Genomic DNA, 22645 nt, shown 5'->3' with positions numbered 1-22645 from the left:
CGGGACAGGCGAGAACGAGGTACAGTGAGGAGATTAGCGGTGGAGGAGCAGAGGGTGGGGGAGGAGGGAGGGACTGAGAAGGGTTTTTCCATCACTTCTGCCCATGTGACTCAGCCAGCTCAGGCTGCCCCACGTGAGGGGGTAACAGGCACATCCCGCCTTCCCTTGCGGTCCACTTAGCTCTCTTTGGTTTACAAATGGCAAAACTCATCAACAACTGAAAAGGTGCTTTAAATGAAACTTGAACTTCCGTCCCTGGCTTTAACTCAAGGTCTGCCTCGCTATGACTGGTGCAAAGTGACCAGCTGGGGGCCCAGATGCCCTGAGGGTGGGCAGGATGAACAGAAGTTATGGTCTCCCTGCTCTCTTCTCCTCTGAGATCCACTTCACAACTTTTTCACCCCGTTCAGATCCCCAGCTCCTCTGCTAGCCAAAATCTTGCTTTGCAAGAGACCTATACAGAACAAATGCTGGGTCACCCAACTTGGTTTGGGCCCAACTGTAGCCTAATTCCATCTGCTGGGGCAGAGACGTCACCCACCTTCAGGGCACTGCTAGTCCAGGGGTAGCCCGGGTGCTAGGTTATGTGCAGGGGGTGGCATCAATGGCTCTTCATTCCAGAAGGAGGAGGAAAGGAGACTCCAATGCCTACGCTCTTGCTCATCTACTGTCTCCTGCTGGACCCAAGGACACGGAACAGGCAGAGAGAGGCTGGTCTCTGGTCTGGTCTCTGGTCACTCTTGGCAAGCTCCTTCTGAATCACTGCTAGAGTGTCTCCTTTGGAGGTGGCTTTCATCAGCAGTGTTTTGGGCCACATTGTTGCTGAGAGAGGTGGGCTATTGATCTGACAGGTAGGGATGGAAACATGAAGAGGAAAAGCAAACAAGTGTCTCTGATTCCAGGGGCTGGCCTCTGGGACGGAGAAAGCGATGGAGAGGCAAACCCCCAAGGAGCAGCATCAGAATCCTGGCCATTCACACCTCCGGCCCCTGCTCCCTTCTGCTTCCTGTCAGGTGATAAGAGGTGTCAAATTGGAGTTTTCCTCAGGCGTCTGTTCTCCCTCAGATGATCGCTTTCTCTTTCGACCACCTGGAAATACATTACCTGCTCAGTAACATGCTTGTGAACTCCTCTTCCTTCTCCTAACCACCCCTCTGTGATTCCTACGGAGGTCTGGGGTCTAGATGTTTTGGGGAGGGGCTTAAGGTGGGACTTGGATGGGAGAAATATGGTGTAGGCTCAGTTTGTAATCAATCAGTCAGTGATATTTATTGAGCACTTACTCTATGTAGAGCACTGCACTAAGCATTTGGCAAAATACAATCGAGTTAGTAGACATGATCCCTGCCCTCCAGGAGTTGGTAGGTGGCCTTCCTGGCTAAAGTGGGGCTGTACTGGGGAAGCCAACAGCATGGCTTAGTGGAAAGAGCCCGGGCTTGGGAGTCAGAGGTCATGGGCTCTAATCCCGGCTCTGCCATTTGTCTGCTGTGTGACCTTGGGCTTAACTTTTCTGTGCCTCAGTTCCCTCATCTGTAAAATGGGGATTAAGACTGTGAGCCCCATGTGGGACAACCTGATTATCGTGTATCTATTCCAGTGCTTAGAACAGTGCTTGGCATATAGTAAGTGCTTAACAAATACCATCATCATCATTATTATTATTACTAATATTATTATTATTCAGCTGCCCCTCAGACTACATTTGAACCCCACACTTAGCTGACAGCTCCGGGAGAAGCCCAAACTGCAAAGATGAATGAAATCATTTCCTGCTAGGAGGCAAGAGCTGTAAAAGACCTATCAAAGCTAGGGCCACCCACCTGGCCAAACAGAGGGCTTGCCAGCATCCTTCCATTTGCTTTGGAGGCAAGTCTGTATTATCTTAATCAATCAATGGTATTTATCGAGTACTCAAGTGCGCAGTGCTTGGGAAAGTACAATACAACAGGGTTGGTAGATGCAATCCCTGCCTACAAGGAGCTTGTAATCTACAGGAGGAGATAAGCATTAAAGTAGAATAGGGATAGGGGAAATAGTAGAGTCCAACAATATTTACATAAGTAGTATGGGGCTTGGGTGAGCTACCCTAGTATGTTATGAATTCAAACAAACACTTGACTCACTCAGAGATTGAACTGGGCACCTGTATCATCCACCAGGAATACTAAACAATACTACCCGTGGCCCTCGGATTACAAGGGGATAACCCAGTGATAAAGTTACCAGTTACTGGAGAGGCACTAGTAATATTTGTGATGTTTATTAAACATCACTTGTGATGGACAGGGCTCACAGTCTAAAAGTAGAGAGTGCAGGCATTTTATCCCCATTTTACAGATGAGGAAACAGGCACAGAGAGACTAAGGCACTTACCCAAGGTCACTCAGCAGGTCTGTGGTAGAACTGGACCACAACCCAGGTCTCTTGACTCCTAGTTTCCTGTTCTATCCACTACTACCAATTTATCCAAAATATAGGGGGTGAAAAATCCCTTCATTTGCCTTGAGATGATTCAGGCAAACACAAGTCACTGAACGGTTGCCCTCATTCATCATCACCTTGCTCAACAATCTCCCAGCCCAGGGTTCTGCTTAAGTGGGTCGGCTTTCCTCTATAGTAGAAGCCCAGAATTCTACTGTTTCTCCCTCTGGACTGTAAGCTCATTATGGGCAGAGCAACATGTCTACCAACTCTGTTACATTGTAATAATAATAACCGTGGTATTTGTTAAGCACTTACTATGTGCCAGGCACTGTACTAAGCACTGAGGTAGATACAAGCTAATCAGGTTGGACACAGTCCCTGTCCCACATGGACCTCACAGTCTTAGTCCCCATTTTACAGCTGAGGTAACTACAGAGAAGTGAAGTGATTGCACTCTCCCAAACGCATAGTACAGTGCTCTGCACACACAGTAAGCACTCAATAAATACGACTGATTGAATGAATTATTGCTTCTCTCAGCCTCGCAGGCACCAAGTTAAATCTGAGGGGACCCAGGGGAGGAGGGTGGTAGGGATCTCATCTGTGGGCCAAGGCCAATGATAAAGTTTCCTGTGTGATCCTGTAGGTGTCCAGGGTAGACTGTCCCCAAGGAGTCTGGGTGTGTGAATGGCTGTGGGTATTTGTGCTGCCCATGGAGTCACCCCAAAACTGGACTTCAATACCCAGAGAAACCTCTGAAGAAGGACCCCATGAAGACCCCAAAACTGGACTTCAATATCCCCAGAAACCTCTGTTCACCCTACAGGAACCCCTCACAGGCCAGCTCTGAATGCTGGGAGAGGTCCCACTCTGAAAGCGGAGTGTCAGGGAGCTGTGACTTCTCTTCTGAGAGGCACAGAACCCCTTCCCTGGGAACTCTGGTGGAAATTTTACCGGCAGCCTCCACCTCCCTAGGAGTTATTCAGCAGATGGGGTGACCTTGGAGCTGGTCAGGGGTGCCAGTGAACTGTGTCTCCTGGAGAGCCTAGGTACCAGGCCTGCGGGTGATGGAAGAGGGGGAAAACTGTCCACTTTCACTTCTGTCTCTGCAATGGGCCAGGGGGAGGTGGATGGGGGCGACCACCTGTTCCTCTGGTTCTGGGCCTAACCTTCACATCCTTTCTCATCTTGCTCATCTATTTGACTTTCCTCTGTATAGTGACTTACCAGGCCTATTCATCATTTGTTAAGAGCAGAGACACAGGGTGGGAAATACTGGTGTTAGGGTCCTTAAGGGGCCCACAGGGCAAAGTGTGTGCATATCATAGGCAGCTGGTAGATGAGAGTATGATGCTCTCCCTCTTTGCAGCTGTATCTTGCTGCTTGGGCTATTCTGCCCATTTGATCGTCTCTGAACTGCCTTCTGCTTCCAGCCTGCTGCCAGCTGGCCCCTTTAGGCAGGTGGCCACTCTGCTACTTCTCTCCCTAATAATAATAATGATGGCATTTGTTAAGCACTTACTATGTGCCAGGCACTGTACTAAGTGCTGGGGTTTATTTATCCTTTTAATCTTCCCCCCACTCCCAGCCCCAAAGCAATTATGTATATATCTGTAATTTTATTTACTTGTTTTGATGTCTGTCTCCCCAACTCTAGACTGTGAACTCACCGTGGGCACGGAATATCACTGTTTATTGTTGTATTGTACTTTTCTAAGCGCTCAGTACAGTGTTCTGCACACAGTAAGCACTCAATAAATACGATTGAATGAATGAATGAATGAATACAAGCAAATCGAGTTGGACATTGTCCCGGTCCCATCTGGGGCTCACAGTCTCAATCCCCATTTTACAGATGAGGTATTTGAGGCACACACAAGTGAAGTGACTTGCCCAAGGTCCCCCAACAGACAAGTAGCAGAGCTGGGATTGGAATCCATGACCTTCTGACTCCCAGGACCGGGCTCTATGCACTACAGGGTCAGTGGCTGGCAAATCAACCTTTCTGCCAGCCACCTGGGACAAATGATTACTGAATCTCTGGCTGTTGGGGACTACCGCTAGGTTGGGAATTTTACCCGCAGCTAAAAACCCCTACATCCAGGCCTCCACCTCCCTAGGAGTTATTCAGCAGATGGGGTGACCTTGGAGCTGGTCAGGGGTGCCTGTGAACTGTGTCTCCTGAAGACCCTAGGTACCAGGCCTGCGGATGATGGAAGGAGGGGAAAACTGTCCATTTTCACTTCTGTCTCTGCAATGGGCCAGGGGGAGGTGGATGGGGGCGACCATCTGTTCCTCTGGTTCTGTGCCTAACCTTCACATCCTTTCTCATCTTTCTCATCTATTTGACATTTCTTTGTATAGTGACTGCTAGCTACCTGTATATATGTATACATGTTTGTACATATTTATTACTCTATTTATTTATTTATTTTACTTGTACATATCTATTCTATTTATTTTATTTTGTTAGTATGTTTGGTTTTGTTCTCTGTCTCCCCCTTTTAGACTGTGAGCCCACTGTTGGGTAGGGACTGTCTATATGTAGCCAACTTGTACTTCCCAAGCACTTAGTACAGTGCTCTGCACACAGTAAGCGCTCAATAAATACGATTGATTGATTGATTGATTGATTGCTAGTGGCTGCTGGCTACCCACTGGACATGGCCATGCCCAGGCCACTGCTGCTGCAGGGCAGTCTTATACCGGTAGGTCCCAGGTGAACCCCCAGCTGCCTTCTGGTCTCCTCCACCACCAACGGGGATTTCTGTTCCCCAGGAGGCTGGGGAGCTCCTTCTGACCTTTCCATCCATCAGCGGGCTGAGCGGGTGAAGGGTCTACTCACTCAGTGTTCTCAGCAGCTTCTTGCCCAGAGTTTCCTCGAAACCACTCCCGGAGGGACTGGTCATCAGGTCCAGGTTTGGAGCGTCGGCGTCCAGGATGACGTTACAGGATCTGCCAGCTGGCACCAAGTGAGGGGGATAGACCTGTGGGAGGAAAAAGTTCATTTCAATTTTTCATTCATTCATTCAATCAATCAATCAATCAATGGTATTTATTGAGCACTTACTGTGTGCACAGCACAATCTTAAGCACTTGGGAAAATATAAAACAATAATGTTGGTAGACATGATCCCTGTTCAAGGAACTTACAGTCTTTCAGGGCTGCACACCCAGCAAAAACCAAGCTGACTGCCTGATGAAATGAGACAGAGCCAACATTCTTGGCTAAAGGTTTAAGTGACTGAGGGGTGAAGAGGAGGGCATATGAGGCAGTGGTCTTAAGCAGTAATCAGGAAGCAAAAGATCTCCCAAGTCGGATGGGAATCATACCAAAATAAGCCAAAAATAATCACCTTCACTGCCTGTCATAAACCACTGAAGGCAATGAAAGTCTGGTCAAGAGGGCATCTTCTCCTGGTGAGATCCTAGGTAGGCAGAAGGCTATTCTCTTCCGCATAGCACCTGGCACACAGAAGATGCTAGATGTGAAGTACTTTACTAGAGTTATCCTTCAGGCCTGTGGGGTCAGCAGTCAGCTCTGCTGCCACACCTGTGACTACCTCTCATCCAGAGACCTCTAATCAATCAATAGTATTTACTGAGCACCAACTCTGCTTGTCAATCAATCAATGGTACTTATCAAGTATTTACTGTGTGCCAAGCATTGTATGATACGACAGAGTTGCTAGACATGATCCCTGCCCACAAAGAGCTTAATAATTGTGCCATGTGTTAAGCGTTTACTATATGCTTGGGAGAGAAATAACATTAATTGTGGAATTTGTTAAGCACTTTATATGTGCCAAGACCTGTACTAAGCACTGAGCTGCTTAGAACAGGGCTGGGCACATAGTAAGTGCTTAACAAATAATAATATTAATTATAATAATAATGGTATTTGTTAAGCGCTTACTATGTGCCAAGCGCTGGGGCAGACACAAGTTAATCACGTAGTCCCACGCCGGGCTCACAGTCTTAATGCCTATTTTACAGATGAGGTAACTGAGGCCCAGAGAAGTTAAGTGAGTTGCCCAAGGTCACACAGCTGACAAGTGGCAGAGCTAGGATCAGAACGCATGACCTCTGACTCTCAAGCCCGGGCTCTTGCCACTGAACCACGCTGCTTCTCTACCATCATTATTATTACAATATGAGCAGACCACCCTTGGGACTCACAAGTCTAAGGGGGAGGGAGAGCAGATATTTACTCCCCCATTTTACGGATAAGAAAACTAAGGCATAGAAGTGACTTCCCCAAGGTCATACATCAGATACACGGTAGAGCCAGGACTAGAACCCAGGTCCTTCTGACTCCCCAGGGCACGATCTGACCACTAAGCCATCCCAGGTCTCTGCTTTATCCACTCAAGTCTGTAATGATGCCACAGTGCTACAGTAGAGCAATTGGAATCTTTAGTTAGGGTAACAGGCTCCCTGGTATTCTTTTCCGGCTTTCTCCCTTGAGTTCCAAAACCTCCTTGCGATAATCAAAGGGACAGAAGAGCCTCAGAGTCCTCAGTGAGGGAACACCCTTGTTAGTTGCACAGAAAGGGGTTCTCTGAGGAGCCTGAACACTGTAGACCTCAACCCAGTTGAGTTTGGGTTGGGGGAATCCTGGAAGACGGAGGGTGGGCTTCTGAGCCAAATGGGGCCAGGGGCCTGAGGATAGGGGATGGAGGGTGCAGGGGTTTGGAGGGTCCCAAGCAGTGAACTAGGATTTATATCTGCCTCTCCCATTAGAATGCAAGCCCTTCGCGGTCAGGGAATGTGTCTTGAGCTTCTGTTGTACTTTCCCAATTGCTTAGTACAGTTTCTTGCACTCAACAGGTGCTCAGAAAATACCATCACTACTACTACAACTACTATTGCTTGACAGGGCCTGAGGAACAATTGGTCTTGCCCCGGGACACTCACTTTCAAGATGGAAATAATAATAATAATTAAAGTAATAATAATTTTGATATTTGTTAAGCACTTACTATGTACCAAGCACTGTACTAAGTGCTGGGATGGATACAAGATAATTGGGTTGGACATAGTCCCTATCCCACATTCATTCATTCATTGTACTAGGCACTTGGCAAAGTACAACACAACAATAAACTGTGACATTCCCTGCCCACAGAGAGTTTACAGTCTTTGGGGGTGGGGCGGGGTGGGGGAGACAGACATCAATAGAAATAAATAAAATTACAGATAGGTACGTAAGTAGATGAGGCTGGGAGCGGGAAAGAGCAAAGGGAGCAAGTCAAGTCTCATAGCGCTCACAGTGTTAATCCCTATGTTACAGATGAGGTTACTGAGGCACAGAGAAGTAAAATAACTTGCCCAAAGTCACACAACGGATGAGTGGCAGAGCCAGGATTAGAACCCATATCCTTCTACTCCCAGGCCCATGCTCTGTCTACTAGGCAACACTGCCTTTTCATGAAAGACTCCTCAAGATCTTCTCCCAGCCTCCCAGCTGGCAGGAAGTTTAGGGGAAAGGGATCTGGCTTGGAAGGGAGGGCAATGAGGTTGGGGAGGTCCTACCCATCATGCCTCCTTAGTTAGCCAGGTCTGTGGGCATGGAGCTGGCCAAAGGCTGTAAAAGGACTCCTTTAAGACCCAACCTCGAGTCCTGGCCTGCAGATACCTCCAGATTATAAGCAGAAAACAGGTGAACATTTGGAAATGAGAGCTGGGATGGGTCTCTGTTCTTGGCCTGTCTAGATGGTGCGCCGGGGCCCCGAGACATGAAGATATGGGATATAAAGAGGCAAGGCAAGGAAAGTTACCCTCTGCCCTCACCATCCCTCCTCCCCGAATACCCCACTTCCAGATGGCCGCGCCTGACCTGTCCCATCTGAGGCAGGGGCCTTGGGTGGCAAACACTGCCATTTCCCATTCTCCTCATTGTCAGCCAGCTCCTCTTGGATGAAGGAGACCTCCTCCATCCTCAGGTAGCCCGCATCGCTGGGGCTCCTCGGCCCATCTGACCGGCTGCCTGCAGGAGAGAGAGTAGGCCCCCACCCACCTGGGTCAGAGAATCGGGTGGGGTTGTCCAGGGAGCTGGAGTAGCTGGAGAAGAGGTGTAAGTAGTTCCCCTCTTCACACCCAGATCCAGCATGCAAACTCACACTGATGGCTGCTCCAATCATTCAGGAGGGTGGCGGTGGGCTCGTCCTTGGGGGTCTGTGGTGCCCCCCGGACCGTCGAGGCCTTGGTGAAGTCCCCATTGGTGAAGGCCTCTGTGTCGGGGGACTGGGGCGAGTTGTCCATGTGACATAATAATAACATAATATAATAATTATAATTAAAATAACATATTATTTTGTTAATATCATCATCATCATCATCAATCGTATTTATTGAGCGCTTACTGTGTGCAGAGCACTGTACTAAGCGCTTGGGAAGTACAAATTGACAACATATAGAGACAGTCCCTACCCAACAGTGGGCTCACAGTATAAAATGTTTTGTTTTGTTCTCTGTCTCCCCCTTCTAGACTGTGAGCCCACTGTTGGGTAGGGACTGTCTCTATATGTTGCCAACTTGTACTTCCCAAGTGCTTAGTACAGTGCTCTGCACACAGTAAGCGCTCAATAAATACGATTGATTGATTGATTGATTGACAAGTGGTCAGGGCATTCTGGTACTGCTGCCGGGTGATCTGGGAAGAAGCAGACAGAGGCCAAGGCGGCTCAGGTGGGCAAAGAGAGCCTGGGGCTGTGGCGACTGCACCTGCACACCACAAACTGGGCCCAATGCAGGGGTTATTCATTCATTCATTCAATCACATTTATTGAGCACTTACTGTGTGCAGAGCACTGTACTAAGCACTTGGGAAGGATGTTTAGGGAAGCACCATCAAAGCCATAAATGGCACACTCTCTCCCGCCTCTTGTAGGAGCCCAAGCACGGAGGACCGGTTTGCACTTGGGTCCTGGGTTTGCTCAGGATGAGGCCAGTGCTCTGAGCTGAGCCACTTTCCCAGATGAAAGCACTTTCCTAGGAGCCCATGCCAAGAATTCTAAGGTTCAGGAGGGCCAGAAAGCAGCTCACATGGGCAAAGATGGGTGCAGCACCACGTCCAGCTCTCCCATCCACTCCAAAGATGAGCTGACTCCTTGTGGCTAGAACAAGGTGCCAAGAGATCCATTTTGACTCTGGGGAAAGGCACTGGGTATCTGGGGTGAGGGGAAGTGAAGGGACGGTGGAAGGAAGTCTGGGGGCAGAATTATTTCCATTACCTCTACCACCCCTGCAAACTTCTGCTCCTTCCCTGGCACAGCAGCAAAATAAATGCCAGCAAAACACAGGTTGGCCAAGTCACACAGGGCGACATCAGTTTCCAAGGTCGCCTGTGGCTTTTTGAGAGGCAAGCAGAGGGGGTTTAGCTCAGGATTTGGGTGTGGGATTAAATTAGGTGGTGTGGTTCTGACTGGCAAGGGCACAAGTATTTTGTGAAATTTGTCAAAATATGAGCTCACCCTACGTATTCCTGAAGTGGCCAAGTTTCTCAGCCCTCAAGGGGAGAGAGGGCCTGGGGTCTTTGAACTGAAAGACCCCAGGGGGTCTGCGGCTGGTGGGGAAACAGTAAAGGGAGACAGATTCACTCACACACAAACTCACATCAACACAGGCATTATATACAAACTCATACACACAAAGACTTCCACAGGTAAACTCCCAAACTTACTCTCCTACACAATTACATGCAAATTTACACACAAACCCCCACACACATATGCAGAACCTCACCCCCACCCCCGCCAACCCCTACATTGACTCTCTCTCTCTCCCACACACACATCTGGACTGTCTCACTCAAGCCTTCAAACTCAGCATGAGCAGAAGCAAAGGCAACAGGAGGAAAAGGAAGTGTCCAGTGGTAACAGTCAAGCACAGCAGCTTCCTGGCCCCTGGATTTAGCCGCAGCGGCCACCCCAAAGGCCAATCTTTTCAGAAGTAGGAAGAGCTGGGAATGCTGGCCATCTGGACAGGGAGGCTTCACTGCTCTTCAATGTGAAATTACCTCTTCCTGCTGCTGAGTCCTAACTTCAAGCTAAGTTCCTAAAATCCCTATTCTTACCTCCACCTTTCCAGAACTGGGGCTCCTTTCAGACCCGCTGGCCTTCTGCTGGGTGTTAATCAGGGGTGATGGGAAAGGTGAGGAATGTGGAACTGTCCAGGGCATGCTGGATGGAGGGTGACTTTGATCACAGGGTGTAGATTTCACTGATCCCCAAAGACATCAGAATAGAAAAAAGGCAATGTGGAAATCCAGCAACGTCATTATCTCTGAAAATTAGGGACAAGATGCACCCATTTGCTGTCCTGATCATTTCTTCCTTTTGACAAAGTATATAAAATACAGAAAACCTGGATAGCACTCTGCTCTACTCTACCTTGGGCTACCTTAGAACACCAAGATCTTTTACACACAGTTATGTGGCACTCACATGGTATCCTAAGACCCTTGGAAACCTCCAGAGCCCTTAGAAACGAGGATGGCTCAATTAGAGTAATCTCTCGGGGATTGTTTATAGCCTGAACCAAAGCCTAGGGATGGCTGAGGTGGGCTGGTGGTTCGTCTGATTAGCCTGAACAGGTTGGAGGAAAGGGAGATAGTCTCCAAGCTGTCCTCTCCACTCCTGACACCAAGATTTCTCCTCCTCCTCCACTGTAAACTGCCTCCTAATCTCTCTCAGGTTAAGATCTTGCTGCCACACTGAAATGTGGAATTCTCTAATTCCTTGCACCTACACCTCACCCCAGCAGTCAGGAGAGGACTGAGTTTTTCACTCCCTTCTCTTAGCTTTCCTTGCCATTTAACTCCTGGTTTACCATTAACAAACTTTTTTTTTTCATCTTCTTTGCAATGTATTTTGGGCTTGGATTGGAGCCAACGGGAACCCTGCAGTTTTCTGTGGAAATTCCTGGAAGTTCAAAGTTCAACAGGTGGTACAGTTCCAACTTTGGTGTTGTCAGGAAGCCAACATCAGGGGCTGCCCTGAGATTATACAACAGCTGTGCTCCTCTAGACTGTAAACTCCATGTGACGCATGAGAATCAGCGTGGCTTAGTGGAAAGACTCCGGGCTTTGGAGTCAGAGGTCATGGGTTCAAATCCTGGCTCCGCCAGTTGTCAGCTGTGTGACTTTGGGCAAGTCACTTAACTTCTCTGTGCCTCAGTTACCTCATCTGTAAAATGGGGATTAAGACTGTGAGCCCCCGTGGGACAACCTGATCACCTTGTAACCTCCCCAGCGTTTAGATCAGTGCTTTGCACGTAGTAAGTGCTTAATAAATGTCATCATTATTATTATTATGTGGGCTGCAATTGTGTTTACCAACTCTATTGTACTGTTCTCTCCCAAGTGCTTAGTATAGTGCTCTAAAAAACCACTGATTGATTGGAATGGACACCACTTTAAAGTGATAAAATTTATTTAAAAAGCCAGGGATGCCAGTAGCCTAGCACAAATGGCTGATAGCACTGCTCAGGCCCCCTGCCTCACCAGAGAAAAAATGTTGGGAGTCTGATTTGAGCCCAGGCCTGCTCCAAGGCAAGGTGTTACAAACGAACAGGTGGGTGGTTGGTCGTGGAGCTGTTTAGAGCTTCAATAGGGATGAGGCTCGGGATGAAGACTGTTCCAATGGCATTTGGGAACACATCCCTTTTCCTGGGAATATCTGGGGCTTGCCCAGTCTGGAGAAGGGTCTCTCAGGTGCCTGGGTCTGTTCTGGTCCAAACCCTCACTACCAGGGTTGTTTGGGAAGGAGCCCTCAGAGAGGTCTTGGATTAGCAAGGTGCCTGGACCCAGGGGCTAGCAGCCTCAAGCACTATGGGCCTTTGCCAGATAGCCACTCTGGCAGCCACCAACTATGAGAATGCCTGGCAGTTTGGGGCCCCTGGGGATTCTTCCAAGAACCATCCTGAATGAAAAGAAGAAAGACTGGCTGGTCCTGATCTTAATGTCCAGTCTGCAGGGGAAAAGTAAAAGTCACAATTTCTATTCTGCGAACAGAAAGCAATGACTCCCCCTGTGACCCTTGCTCTCTAGAGGGCTAACACATTAGTTAGTTCTGAATTTCCTACTTCAGGCATAACACTGCAGTCTGTTATGACTGCAATTCTGCTTCCTGCAGTAGCTAATACATAATGGTTCAACAACAACGGCAGGCATGATGTCCGCAGAATGAACTAGTCCCTCAACAGGCCTTACATTTCTTCATTAGTCTAGTGCTACTTTATGACTATTGTTTTTTTGTCCCCTGTTGGGTTGGAAACTCCTTAAGGGCAGGGATTGTGTCTATTGACTTTGTTGTACTCTCCCACACTTATAGTACAGTGCTCTGCACAGAGAAGGTGCTCCGTATGATTCATTGAGGGATTGTCTATGGCAGGTATTCACTGCAACACCAGATCCTATTACCCCTCCAAATGCTCCACCATATATGAGAATCTCATAAGCTGTGTCCATCACTCCTGCCTGGCTGAAGAGTAGCCACTGGGGATACTGGCTAGGACTGGACTTCCTGCTGCCCCTGGTAGGTCAGGCAAACTCCCATGATGCCAGAGCCCTGGGCAGAGCTTCTAAATGTGGGGCCTGAAGGGACGGGTGACATCCTGTGGGCTCTCCCAGAGGGACTGGGCTAGGGATGGGGCTGGAATTACATAGGCCCAGAGCCCTCACTGCCATGGCTTCCCTCAAGAACTTCAGAAAACAGCAGGCCAATTGGCACATGCTTGGGTCCCTTTGATGGTGGCTCAGGGGTAGCAGGGGCCAATTAGCAGGTTCTTCAAATGGGGCTCTGGACCAAAGTAGGAAACATTCTGCTAGCTCTCCTTCTGAACTGAAATTCTCTATGATTCCAAGGTCCCTTGGTCAACCCATCCTAGGCAGGGCTCCTTTTCTTGCCAAAGCCCCAGGTCATCGACATCCTGGCCCTGGGCTTTGCTCCTTTCTGCCTCTCACCTGTACCACACTCCTGCCTGAGCAGTTCTGGTCCTCTGGGGGCAGAGCCCTGCAGGGCCTGGAATGCCCTCCCTCTGCCCATCCACCAAGCTAGCTCTCTTCCTCCCTTCAAGGCCCTACTGAGGGCTCACCTCCTCCAGGAGGCCTTCCCAGACTGAGCCCCTTCCTTCCTCTCCCCCTCGTCCCCCTCTCCATCCCCCATCTTACCTCCTTCCCTTCCCCACAGCACCTGTATATATGTATATATGTTTGTACATATTTATTACTCTATTTATTTATTTATTTATTTTACTTGTACATATCTATTCTATTTATTTTGTTAGTATGTTTGGTTTTGTTCTCTGTCTCCCTCTTTTAGACTGTGAGCCCACTGTTGGGTAGGGACTGTCTCTATATGTTGCCAATTTGTACTTCCCAAGCGCTTAGTACAGTGCTCTGCACACAGTAAGCGTTCAATAAATACGATTGATGATGATGATGATATCAGGGAGTTGTCACATCTAGTCCAAGCACCAGGGACATGATAAATGTAAGGATCTGATCCTTCTTGGATCCCCAATTTTTTTTAAAGAGGCCTTGGCATGAGGCTGACAAAGTTAAAGAGGTCATGACCCCTTTAAAGGGTCACTGGGTGACTTTTTGAATGGACAGTTCCAGTAGAAGCAGTCCTGGCTCTCAGGGAAAGGAAATGTGGAATGTCTCGTTTCTCTTCAGCCTGTCTCTCTCCCCCACCCCTGATAGGTGAGGAGATAAAGCCAAATATAAAGAACAGGCAAATGTCCCTAAGTGCCTGCCCTCCCTCTCCATCTCCGTGCTGCCTAATCACCGGTAAGGTGGAGGCAGCAGGACTCATCTTGAACCCCCTAGGGTTGGCCTCTGTGATGGCCTGACCTAACCCTTCCACCTTGGTACTTACAGGATCCTTGGTCCAGGCTGGAACCTGTGTAGCGCTATACCCTATTTAATACTCCAAAACATCTTATCTGGCCTAAGGAGATGGCTATGACTTGGCCAGAATAGTCAATCAAATCAATTAATTGTATTTATTGAGCCCTTAAGGTGTGCAGAACACTGTACTAAGCACTTGGGAGAGTACAATCCAGTGCTCTAGACTTTTGGCAGGGAATATGTCTGACAACTCTGTTATACTCTCCCAAGTGCTTAGTGCAGAGCTTTGCATGTAGTAAGCATTCAATAATGCTTGATGATGACATAACGGAGCTGGTAGACACTATCCCTGCTTACAAGCGGCTTTCAATCTAGAGGAGGAATAATAATAATAATAATGATGGCATTTGTTAAGCGCTTACTATGTGCAAAGCACTGTTCTAAGCACTGGGGGGGGATACGAGGTGATCAGGTTGTCCCACGTGGGGCTCACAATCTTAATCCCCATTTTATAGAAGAGGTAACTGAGGCACAGAGAAGTGAAGTGACTTGCCCAAAGTCACACAGCTGACAATTGGCGGAGCTAGGATTTGAACCCATGACCTCTGACTCCAAAGCCCGTGTTCTTTCCACTAAGCCATGGAACTCCCCTACCCAGCCAGGAGGGGGTAGAGACCCTTTGTACCACCCTGTGATAGCAATGACAGGGTTTCCCAGGGCCAAGACAAGGAGGGGGCATATTTACCTCTTGGCCTGGGAGGTCCCCTGGTGACCAGGAAATAGGGGACTCCAGGTCAGAGCAAAGGAAGGGACCTGACTCTATGGGAGAATGGCCCTGATTCTTTAACTGCAGGCAAAGGGAAGATAAGGAAAATAGAGGTTCACTTGTGCTTTTAACCCCCAGCCTCACTGTTCCCAGGAGCTGGATTCCCCACTTTAATCCCAATTTACCTGAGCAGGGTACAGACAGTGTTCTTGCCTTGGGGCGTGGGGGACTGAAAGGGGGACCTACTTCTCCAGAGTTAAATATTTTTATGTCTGGATTTAGAGTGTAAGCTCCTTGTGAGCTGGGGGTACCCGCCATTCTTTTGTTTTGTGCTTTACAAGCACTGAATACAATGCATCACACCCAGTGGGCATTCCATAAATATTATTGCTGTGCGGAGCACTATAATAAAAGCTGAGAAGGAATATAAAGGTGGAATTAGACACAGTCCCTGACTCTTACAGGGTTCGGAGTAGTAAGGGGATTTTGTAACTGGCTTTCATAAAACGCGTTTTGCAGGACTGCCTGTTGAAACCAGGATCACAGTCTTTAGCCTCACCACATCCACTGGCAACACTGGCACCCTGCCTCCATCTCTTCTTTCTTTTTTTTTTACTGGTATTTCTTAAGTGCTCACTATGTGCCAGGAACTGTACTAAGCACTGGGATAGGTACAAGTCCCTTTTCAGAGCATTTAGTTGGCAGAAGACATAAGGGAAGGAGGAGGAGAACCAAAGACATTTTGGGTTGATTGGCTAGTTGAGCTTAAAAGCAGACAGATAATATTTCAGTAACAAATGTCCACATGTAAAAAAGCTGCATGACTTTCCTTTGTCTAGTATGCATTTATCTGCTCCATGGCTAAATAGTACCAGGACCACAGAGTGATTATATAAGCCTGCTTTTGCATTTAGGACCAGGATAAAAATGAACTGACCCGACATTTCATGCTCCAAAACAACGAATGACATTCTTTCTTGGACTATTAAGATAAATGCAATTTAGGTAACCAGATCACAGAATAGGATTTTTCATTCTTTTCACTATAGCTGAGTTTTAAAAGCTGCCTGCTGCCATGTGACAGAAAATAGCATGTCATTTATTTTAGTTCTGCCTTAGTGGGTAAAGTTATGAGTCACTATGAAACATTCATCCTTTCAGCACATTTCTCCAAGGATATCCATTGTTGGGTAGGGACTGTCTCTATATGTTGCCAACATGTACTTCCCAAGTGCTTAGTACAGTGCTCTGCACAAAGTAAGCACTCAATAAATATGATTGAATGAATGAACTGCTACCAGGTAACGCTAAGAAAACACAATAGTAGTTTTTGCCCAACAGGGAATAATGCTGTGAGGCCTCTTTGGGTCTCTCAAGCTGAGCACTCAGTCAAAGAAAGCCTCTACCTCTTCCTTTCCAGATTCAACAGCCAAATGGTAGCTCTCCATGATGCAAACATACCATGCAGCTCCTCTCGTCACCAATGTACTCTTAACCATTTCGACTGCCTTCTCTATCTCTTCAGCAAAGGTGACCCTAGCTGCATTCAGATCCAACAATTGCTTTACATTGTCCTTGGTGTGCTCTCTAGTTCCACCACTGTAGGGCCCAGGCAGATCCCTTCATCATTGCTCCCATCCTGCGCCCAGCTTGAGCGCTGTACTAAGTGTTTGGGAGAGTACAATATAACAGGGTTAGTAATGATAATAATAATAATGATGGTATTTGTTAAGCACTATGTGCCAAGCACTGTTCTAAGCACTGGGGTAGACACAAGGTCATCAAGTTGTCTCCCGTGGGGCTCACAGTCTTCATTCCCATTTTACAGATGAGCTAACTGAGGCACAGAGAAGTGAAGTGACTTGCACAAAGTCACACAGCAGACAAGTGGTGGAGCTGGGATTAGAACCCACGACCTCTGACTCCCAAACCTGGGCTCTTTCCACTGAGCCACGCTGCTTCTCTAAACGTTCTCTGACACAGGGACCAAAGTGGACTTAGTGGACATAAGTGCTTGGGACATTGAGTCCTTCAGGGCAAGAAGTGACCAAATGACATAGAAGGTGGCCAAGGCGCATGGTGTAGTGGATAGGGCATATGCCTCAAGTCAGAAGGACATGGGTTCTAATGTCAGCTCTGCCACTTGTCTGTTGTGTGACTGTGGGCAAGTCACTTCACTTCTCTGGGCCTCAGTTTCCTCTGTAAAATGGGGATTAAGACCATGAACCCCATTTGGGACATGGACTGTGTCCAACCTGATTAACTTGTCTCTACCCCAGTGCTCAGTACAGTGCCTAGCACAGAGTAAGTGCTTAACAAACACCATTTTAAAAAAATGTGCCTTGGCCCCGAGTGAATTCCTGCTCTTACGGCCTGGTGGGAAGGGCATGGAGCTGGGAGTGAGGAGACTTCAGTCCTAATTTTTGCTCTGCCTCTGGTCTGCTGTGTGACCCTGAGTGTGTCACTTAAGCCCAATGGGCCTCAGTTTCTCCATCTATGAGAAGGGGATAAGATACCTGGTCTCCCTCCCTCTTAAGACTGAGCATGCTTGTATAGGGGTTTGATCTGATTTTCATGCATCGACTCCACCACTTAATAAATAAAATTATGATAATAATAATCCCGTAGAAATTATCAACAGCCAAAAGCCCTATGTTATCTCAGACTCACAGGGATGGCAGAAGCACAGGTGGTGAGATTGCAGAAGGGAAAGTAATGGGGAAAGAGGCGAAAATTAGTTCCCTTGAGGATCCTGGATTCTTCTGCTTCTGTCTCGGTCTCTAAGCAGCATGGCTTAGAGGACAGAGCATGGGTCTGGCAATCAGAAGGACCTGGGTTCCAATTTCGGCTCTGCCACATATCTGCTGAGTGAACTTGGGCAAGTCAATTCACTTCTCTGGGCCTCAGTTACCTCATCTGTAAAATGGGGATTGAGTGTGAGTCCCATGTGGGGAAGAGACTTTGTCCAACCTGATTAACTTGTATCTACCTCAGTGCTTAGAAAAGTGCTTGGTACAGAGTAAGAACTTAACAAGTACCATAATAATTAGGATAATGATTATTTCTCCCTGAACACATGTGCCTGTCTTTGGGACTCCCAGAGAAGGTCTCTCAGCTGAGAGTCCCAAAAAGAGCAAGATCTGGGACTTTCTCTGCTCTGTGATCAAGAGAGAGAGGGAATGTAAGCCAGTCCTAGAGCATTGGCCTGGGAACTGGGGGCTGTGGTTGTGCTTACTGAGTGCTTGGGAGAGTACAGCATTGGGTAGTGGTCTAAGTGGTCTCTCTCATCTCTTCCTGCCAATTTTCCTCTGGGGTCCATCCTGCATCTCTGTTCCCTGAGTGGGTAGGGGCTGGGGAGGAGGGGGTGAGGGGAGGTGGAGGGAAGAGGAGCAGGGAGTCCTCTTGGCGGTTACCTTCACAAACTGAACATCACTGAGGATGTGGACTGAGTAGTCAGGCGTGTTGAGGTTGTTGGTGTACAGCTGAGTGGTGCTCCCCCCATGGTCACTGCGCTCTCGGTTTGGAGACTCTGAGCAATTCAACCCACTGCAGCGAGAAGGGGATCGGTTTACTGCAAATGTTGGAAAAGGAAGGAGAAGGGGGAATAGGAAAGAGGGAGAAGACAGAGCAGGTTGGGGATGGAAAAGGAAAGAGAGGGGACAGAGAAAGAGAGGGGAGAGAGAAAAAGAGACAGAGGGAGAAAGAGAGAGGCATGTTGTTTACTCTTTGCCCTCTGGACTTTGAAGCAGTGGTAATTGAGGGCTGAGTTAACAAGCACCTTGCACTGTCTCGCACCCTGCAGTGGCAGGAAGAGCCGTGCAGTGATTCTTGCTCTTAACTCCCCCCTCAGCTGGCATCAATGCCCTTCGCACAGAGAGGCACCACAAAAGCCAACAGGAAGCAGTGCGGCCTAGTGGAAAACTGCCCGGACCTTGGGGGTCAGAGGACCTGGATTCTAATCTCAGCTCTGCCACTTGTCTGCTTTGTGACGTTGGGCAAGGACTTGATTTCTCTTTGCCTCAGTCACCTCTTCTGTAAAATTGAAATTTTACTCCCTACTCCCACGTACTTAGACCACGAGTCCCATATGGGACACTGACTGTGTCCGACCTGATTATATCTTATATCTATCAAAGTGCTTAGAAAGTGCTTGGCACATATTAAGCGCTTAAAGCGTACCATTAAAAAATAAACAAAATGCTTCCCTGCCTTCCAAGAGCTCTATTCCTCTTAGCTTTGCCATCAACACTCCTGCCAGCCCTCAGCCCAATCTCCTTTTTAGGCTCCTCTGAAAGCAGGGCTGACCCCAGATGGTAAGTCAGTGTCAGGCAGGGCAGCTGCAGGGGCTGAGAATCTGGAAGTTCCTAGCTTCCCTCTCTCCAAGTTGGAAGGGGCTCCTGTGCCAACAGGGGCCTGGGAGGAGAAAGCCATGACTCTGGATCAAGTTAAGGCAGGGCAATGGGGAGAATATATCATGGCTGCCCTGGAGAATCGGGAGGGCTCCCATAAGACATTATGCTCTTCTGTGGGCTCGATGTAACACATACAGCATAACATAATGGTATCATGTTGAATGGGAAGGTGTGGCTATTTTTTTTCCACTTCAGGGCAGTGCAATATCTGAAGCTGGCCCCTTGTCTAATTGGGGTTGGGGAGAGAGTACACAGGGAGACCAACCCATCCTCCCCAGGCTAGGCAAGAATAGAATAGAAAAACAAGGTAAGGGGCTAGAAACTGGTTCAGGACGGGCACCAAATCGTGGGAGGAAATATCTTCTTGCTCATTGCTGGTGGGGTGACCTTGGCCTTCTTCACTGCAATGAATTCACCCATAAAACTAACTCCAGGAAGACAAATGCAGAATTTAGGTTCTCTGAGCAGCATTAACTCACTCACCGCATTCACTCTTCCTGCAATACCGCCTTTACCCCAACTGCAGCTCTCAGACCCTCACTTTCTCTGGCTTGTAACTTTCTAAATGCCACAGAATTATTCACGGCTGAAGAGTCCGGAGCTTTATCTAAGCCCAAAGGGGAATGTATCTGTTGATATGATTCAAGCAACGTTGCTCTGGCACTCTCTAGCATTCACATCACAACCTGGAAGGTCTGCATAACCAAAGCAAGATTAAACCAAGTCCACCCCCTCCCCCAACTTTCTCCTGCATCCCTAATCTCCCTGCGATCTTTTTTACACATGGAAAGGCAGAGCTGGCAAGAGTTGGATGCCAGTCTGAAAGAGGAGGATGGATGGCTTTGGGGACCTAGACTGGGCTTGGGAATTTGAGGCTGGCAAGTTCCTTATCTTGAGAAAAGTCTCAGGGCTCTGCCTGTGAAGCAGGGACTTGAAGCTGCCACGATCTCTCAGGGACCCCAGGAAAGGCAGTCGAAGTGCTTTCCAGAAAGCAGAGTCAGTGAGCAGTTGCCTCTTTCTTACAGGGGATCAGCCACCAGCTCCGTGACTAGGGGAGGAGGCCCCAGATGCTCTCTTTGGGGCCCAAGGAAACAAGCCAGTCTAACCAATTGGGAGCCAAGGCTCTGGAGTTCCATGACCACAGCTGGTTGCCTCCCTGCCGGGGTCTTAGGTTTCCCCACCAACCAAATGGAATGAGGAGAAGCAGTGTGGCCTAGTGGAAAGAACATAAGCCTAGTAGTCAGAGGACTTGGGTTCTAAACCAGTATCTGCCACTTAACCTGCTGTGAGTCCTTGGGCAAGTCACAACTTCTCTGTGCCTCAGTTCCCTCATCTATGAAATGGGGATTCAATTCCCTTCTACTTAAAATGTGTGCCCAATGTGGAACCTGATTATCTTGTATCTACCCCAGCACTTAGTACAGTGCTTGGCACATAGTAATTGCTGAAGTACCACAATCGTTAGTATTATTCTTACAACTAATAATAATAATAACCTCAGTCACTCTAAGTTTACAAAACTCCCAAGGGTTGAAGTACTGATGAAAAGGTGGAATCTATAATGAAGTAAGGATCAGCAAAGCTTGAGAAATACACAGTCTTCTGGGGGGAAGAAAGAAAACATGCTGCTCTAGGGGGAAATCATCCCTCAATAGTCCACTGGAGTCATTCAAGGGGCCAGAGGGTGGGAGCTTTGGAGGGGGGTACCGGGGGACAAAATTGATTGAGAGCTTTCAAAAGCTCTAAGGTTCCAATCCAATACCCTTAAAACAAAACAACCCTCCCTCAAAAAATGAAGTAAACACAAGAATGGTGTTCAGTCCTGAACAGAAAACTGGATAGTAACAGTGTGCAAGAAAACCATGTAGAAATGGGGAATGAAGGATTGGGAAGAAATGCACATTTTTTGGGAAGGAGAAGAGCAAGGAGTGAGGATCCCTCAGAAGAATAGTACCAAGACTGGATTCATAACAACGTAGATGAGGACCCCTGCCATGATACCTTCACATTTGCCAATGCCAATGGAGAAAAACCAGGCAAGAAGCTCCAATAGAGGTGAATAGGATCGAAGGGGCCAGATGAGCTTCGGGGCACCAAGTACAAGAAAGTGCAGCTGGGAAATCTAATCCCCACTCTTATGAAGGCAACATCCATCCCGGCTCAAGAAAGAGATCTCAAATCATGGTGGACAGCTCCCTCATCTCATCCATTCAGTGTGAGCGATCCACCAAAGAGGCCAACAAAATACTGGACATATTTGAGAAGAGCCCAGGGACCAAAGACCCAGTTTAGCTCCTTGCAAACTCTGGAATTCTGCAGCATGAGCTTCTGATTGTCACTTCTAACGAAGAGCATGGCAGAGCTGAAGGTGGGGCAGAGAGGAGCAACTGAAAAGCAACCAGGACAGAAGGGAAAACATAGAATTGTCATTTCCCAAATCCCATGACCAAACGTTGAGGAGAAATGGGATTCAAAGAAGTGGGTTCAAACACCAAACACTTTTTGGTGCAGTCAGTACCTTTAGCCTTTGAAGTTGTGTGGCCTAAAAATCTCATTACGTTCAAGAAGAGTTTGAATCAAGTTATGGATGAGCAGTCCATAAAGGGCTCTTATAGGGCAGGAGGAAGATAGATGGTACATCATTAAGCATGAAATTTGGATATTAAGGCAGAGGGACTGAATGGGAGACAGCATGGCCTAATGGAAAGAGCACAGGAATGGGAGTCAGGAGACCTGGGTCCTAGTCCTAACCCACTACTTAATTAATTAATGAATGATGGCATTTGTTAAGTACTTACTATGCGTGAAACACTGTTCTAAGCACTGGGGGGGATATAAAATAATCAGGTTGTCCCCTGTAGGGCTCACAGTCTTAATTCCCATTTTACAGATGAGGTAACTGAGGCTCAGAGAAGTTAAGTGACTTGCCCAAGGTCACACAACTGACAGGTGGTGGAGTCAGGATTAGAACCCATGACCTCTGACTCCCCAGCCCGGGCTCTTTCTGTTGGGCTACCTTGGACAAGTCACTGAACTTCTCTATGCCTCAGTTTCCCCACCCATAAAACGTGGCTAAATTACCCATTCTCCCTCCTTCTTAGACTGGGAGCCCTGGGACAAACAAAGACTGTGTCCAATCTATTTTGTATCTATCCTAGGGCACCTACTAAATGTTTACCATCATTATCA

General features: G+C 47.9%; 1 protein-coding gene across 1 annotated transcript in view; it reads right to left on the bottom strand.

Annotated features, from left to right (window-relative positions):
- Positions 1 to 1009: 1009 nt before the first annotated feature.
- The window catches only part of CNNM1 (cyclin and CBS domain divalent metal cation transport mediator 1), a 35155-nt gene continuing 13519 nt past the window's right edge, over positions 1010 to 22645 (bottom strand). The window contains exons 4-9 of the mRNA XM_038743354.1: positions 18458 to 18615; positions 9045 to 9079; positions 8547 to 8695; positions 8264 to 8413; positions 5270 to 5386; positions 1010 to 1089 (exon numbers count right to left, since the gene is read on the bottom strand). Coding sequence (XP_038599282.1) covers positions 1010 to 1089; positions 5270 to 5386; positions 8264 to 8413; positions 8547 to 8695; positions 9045 to 9079; positions 18458 to 18615 — 689 coding nt within the window. The remainder of the gene's footprint in view (positions 1090 to 5269; positions 5387 to 8263; positions 8414 to 8546; positions 8696 to 9044; positions 9080 to 18457; positions 18616 to 22645) is intronic.

Source organism: Tachyglossus aculeatus, chromosome 3 (genome assembly GCF_015852505.1).
Source record: "Tachyglossus aculeatus isolate mTacAcu1 chromosome 3, mTacAcu1.pri, whole genome shotgun sequence".
Lineage (NCBI taxonomy): Eukaryota > Metazoa > Chordata > Mammalia > Monotremata > Tachyglossidae > Tachyglossus > Tachyglossus aculeatus.
This window is presented reverse-complemented; position numbering and strand designations above follow the sequence as displayed.